This window comes from Stegastes partitus, unplaced genomic scaffold, assembly GCF_000690725.1.
Source record: "Stegastes partitus isolate 25-593 unplaced genomic scaffold, Stegastes_partitus-1.0.2 Scaffold771, whole genome shotgun sequence".
NCBI classification, from domain to species: domain Eukaryota; kingdom Metazoa; phylum Chordata; class Actinopteri; family Pomacentridae; genus Stegastes; species Stegastes partitus.
This window is the reverse complement of record NW_007578502.1, coordinates 220,539-225,021: the sequence shown is the minus strand read 5'-3', so window position 1 is coordinate 225,021 and position 4,483 is coordinate 220,539. Positions and strand designations below refer to the sequence as shown.

General features: G+C 47.0%; 1 protein-coding gene across 1 annotated transcript in view; it reads right to left on the bottom strand.

The window, feature by feature from the left end:
- Positions 1–308: 308 nt before the first annotated feature.
- dtx3la (deltex E3 ubiquitin ligase 3L a) overlaps positions 309–4,483 on the bottom strand; it is an 11,504-nt gene continuing 7,329 nt past the window's right edge. Inside the window, exons 2-5 of the mRNA XM_008291941.1 lie at positions 3,894–3,976; positions 3,652–3,803; positions 2,244–2,455; positions 309–478 (exon numbers count right to left, since the gene is read on the bottom strand). Of these exons, the coding sequence (XP_008290163.1) occupies positions 409–478; positions 2,244–2,455; positions 3,652–3,803; positions 3,894–3,975 (516 nt within the window). The 5' untranslated portion in view covers position 3,976 and the 3' untranslated portion in view covers positions 309–408. The remainder of the gene's footprint in view (positions 479–2,243; positions 2,456–3,651; positions 3,804–3,893; positions 3,977–4,483) is intronic.

The following is a 4,483-nucleotide window of genomic DNA, read 5'->3' as shown; positions in this document are numbered from 1 at the left end:
TTTCTCGTGATAACGAGATAATTGGTGTTTGTGTTTGCCCGCTCGTGCCCGGTCCAGGATGGAATCCCAGGTGTGTGGGACCTCCCACACACCTGGGATTCCATCCTCAGTCACCAGCGGGGGGCCGGAGGACAGACCAGACCGAGCACGAGCGCTTCATTGTAAGCTGTCGTGTCCGGTCAGCTGTCGATATAAGATACGTCACACCAGGAAGTCCGACAACTTCTGATGAAGGCTGAAGTGACAGTGAAACTGTCAACGGGATAATTATCTCGTTATCTCGAGAAAATGCCATTTTAAAAAATGTGCGGCCATGACCGCTCTCGGCTTCCGTAGCTATGGCACCAATTCACAAACACAGTGTAGTCTGAGGTCTGCCTTCGTCTGTCCGTCCAGCAGTGGACCATGTTATTCAATGCCTTTGTCCTTTAGCAGCTTTCTCACAGTCTTCAGGTACTCCGAGTCTGGGTACCCACCACTGAAACAACACATATCACACAGGGACAACAAAGTGATATTTTCCTGCCAGTGCCCCCCTGGAGGAAGAAAAATATTCATACCCCCACCCCAGCAAAACAAGCCAAAACGAACATTAGTGTTAAAATGCTTTATCCTGTGCACCACGAGCCTCTCCTGCTGCTACAGTCACCCTGAGACCACATTCTGACTGATGCTTGATTAACAGTCATTATCAGTCATCTGTCCATTTAATATTTCCCTTGTTATTTTCATGTATAAATACATCTTCAGCTAATCTGAATCTTTGCAGCGCCACCTAGAGCCCCTCCATCAGCAGCTTCTGATCATTAGCAGCTGATGGAGGCCCAGCAGCAGACAGCATGAGCCCATCCACTGGCCACTGCTGTCTGCAAGGTGTTGACAGTAAACGTATACCATGTCATGTGACCAACGTGGAGTCACTGTTACTAGCAGCACAAACATCTGGGCCTTGTTCATGTACAGCCTTGGTAGATGTCCTTTGTCTCTGGATAGTGTCCACCTGTTGTCACATCCATAAAGTCAGCAAGTCCATGCATGTGTTGTCATTATTAGGGTCCGAGCACACCAGTGCAAGGACCCGACTGAAACCCTTGTTAGCAACACTTGTTGCTGCAATTCCAAATGGTTTCCGACAGCTAGGTTTCAGATGTGCACTGGTGGTCTTATTCAAGCACTGAACGTTTAATAGTGCAAGACCAAAAGCAAACTCCTCTGAGACTTGTAGTGGCCTGTCTGGGTACAGGCCCACTCATATGTCCGGGTGCCACTTGTGCTGTGTCCTAGTTGTGGCTATTGTGTTCATTTATTTTGTGTTTTGATTCTTGAAAAGGGATCTCACTGAAGTGAGAGCACTTAACTGAGTTAAGTTTTAATTGTAATAATACTCTCACATTTGATATCGATCCATGACGGAGAAAACGAGCTAAAACTGTGATACTGCAAACTGTAAAATTAACTAAGAACATCATTATGTTTCGAAACAGCTTCGTTTCAGTCCTGTTGTGTTTCAACTTACCAACCTTTCAAGAAAAACCAACCCCTGGGTGTCCCTATAGCTCACCTAGCTGAGCAGGTGACCCATGAACAAGCTATAGGTAGCTGTAGTTAGCTGTAGGTAGCTGTAGGTAGCTGTAGTAAGCTGTAGGTAGCTGTAGGTAGCTATATTCAGTTATAGGTAGCTTTAGTTAGTTGTAGTTAGCTATTGGATAGCTGTAGTTAGATATAGTTAACTGTCGTTAGCTTTTGTTAGTTGCAGTTAACTTTAGGTAGCTGCAGTTAGCTGTAGGTAGCTCTCGTTTGGGATAGCTAGCTATAGTTAGATTTAGTTAGCTTTAGTTAGCTATAGTTAGATTTAGTTAGCTTTAGTTAGCTATAGTTAGCTATAGCTCCCCGTCGCAGCGGTTGTGGGTTCGACTCCCGCCTTCCTGCCGGTCTCTCGCTGTTCTTCTTCCTGTTCCTGTCTCTCTCTGCTGCTCTAAATAACGGCAAAGAGCCCAAAACATGTATAAAAAATGAAAAACAAAGAAACCCTGAAAGCCTGGTGTGAAGCTCCAGTGCTCTGACAAACACCAGCTAACACGCTGGAGGTTGTTCTGTCGTATTTTTACGAGGGGCAGAATCGACCTCTGACACTAAAGTTAATCGTTTGCTGACCAACTCATTTAGTTTAGCATCAAGCCTTCAGCGTTTACCAAATTTTATTGGCACAACATTGGCCAGGCCTGATGGTCATCTGTACTCACTCTCTGCTTGCTCCTTCTGCTTGTGTCTTCAGTGGAATGGAGGCTGTGGCGACCACATCCTCTCCATCCTCATTGGTGGCAACAGTAAAAAGGAGCTTCTGGTTGAAGGCCTTGTCCATCAGCTTGAGAACCCTTCTGCCTTCACGATTGTCAGGCAGGTAAGCACAGAGCCGCAGCCCGGCGTGAGGCTGCCCAGGGTGGGGGTGCTTCTCCTGCAAGAAGATGAGCTTCAGAGGAAACACACATAAAAGCACCTCCAGCAAACTCTGCGTATGGAGGCTAGTTTGCTTTGGCTAATACCTCTGAAGTGCACTGGTAGGTTTCATTTGGCCTTATTCCAGACTGCAGGTGTGATGAGCTTCTACTGGGCTGCAGGGACGTGGTGAGGATGGCTGGATGAAACCTGTCATGTCTGCTCTAACGCTTGGTCCTTCACTAGTCACCCTGCACTCTAAATCAGTATGTACCATCAGTCCAGGAGGTATACAGGCCTGGAGACCGTTTCTTGTAGTTTTTATTACATTTGATAAAATGCCTATTTTTTCTCCTCACTGCACTCATTAACCCACATCCAGACGTGGCATTCATTCCTGTGTGGAGGTGATGTGGCAGTAATTACAGCTCTGGGGTATGTCTCCTGTTTTGGGGAGTTTTATCTCATTCTGTGGGAAGCCCTGGACGGTCGTCTCTCGGTCTCTCCACAGGCGTTCTACAGGATTTAGGTCTGGATTTTGGAGATGCTGCTCAAGTACAGTACAGAGTCGACTGGATAAAGAGTGGTTGAGAAGAGACAGAAAACACAGAGATACTTCCACATGTATGTTTGAGGTAAATGTCAGCAGATGTTGATCTTCACCTCATCTTTACCTTTAATGCTTCCAGTGCTGACATCCCAACATCCTGACAATTCAATTCAGTTTTATTTGTATAGCGCATATTGACAACAACAAGTCATCTCATAGCGCTTAGCAAAGGCAGAGACACCCAACAATCCAAACATCTGGATTCACTATAAGCTTCAGCAGTCTGCTGGTGGGACGGAACCGAAAACCCCCACAGGGGAAAAAACCTCCGACAGAACCAGGCTCAGGGAGGGACGGCCATCTGCCTCCACCGGTTGGGTGGATGTAGGATGAATTATACAATTTAGTGACAGTCCAATCAAATCCCCTCCTGAAGGACACACGTTTGAAATCTGTGCTGCTCTTTGGTTTTCAGTTCCAGTCCTTCTGTAGCTCTGTGAACCTGACAAACCCGTTGAGCAGCCTCTGCCATGGCAAGAATGCTGACATGTGCTCCTCTGTGAGCTCCTTTCATTCCTCCTCTGGCCAATGACAAAAACTGAGCAGCCAAACAGCTATGAACAAATAGTTAAAGAGGTGCATCGTGTGGTGTTAGGCAAGCTTACCGTCTGTATTCCTTCTGGGAATATGTAGTTGATCTGCACTGTGTTGTCATCAGGAAACCCTGGCAGGTCTTTGTGAAGGATCACCCAGGTCATGTGGCCTTCTGGTTGGCAGTCATTCAGTTCTCTGTGCTTCCCATTCACCTCTTCATTAGCTGCACAGACAGCGTGTTAGTCCAGTTGTACAGAGGGAAGAAGAGGACAATGATGGGAGTGATCATGGACGCTGTGTGTTTGTGCCAGACCTTGTTGGACGAGTGATGGAGGTCCCTGTCCATCCAGGTAGCGGTTGCAGTGAAGCTTGTCGCTGCTCTGGCCAGAGCCCATACTGAGAAACAGTAGACACAGAAAACAGAGTGGCTCCAGCTGATGTGCTGACAACATCTCCTAAATGATCACTGTCCATGAGCTCTCCATGTCAGGAGGACCACTCCACTACACCCACTGCTACAGGCCATGGTGCTGTTCATGGGTGGTGCTACTCAGCCTGTCAACACTGGAGAGGCTTCTCCAGGTCCAAAGAAGTTCTGAAGTCCAGAACTAAAGAAGCAACTTGGATGTCAGGTGAACCTCTTCAAGAGCCTAAACGAGAGGTCCAGTTGCTTTTTACTGAAGCTTCTATGATTCTAGCATGTAGAAGGTCCAGCCTCTGGTGAATCAGTACATCTGGCCATAAGTACACCCTGAAGACAAACGGTGGTGAAACACATGCATCAGGAGGTGGCTGAATATTCCTCAGAGTTAAGTTCATCAATGAAAAATGGAAGGAATATGGCACACGTGTAAATCTGTGAAGGAGGCCACCAAGGCTCCTACGAAGGAAAGAAGTCAGTGA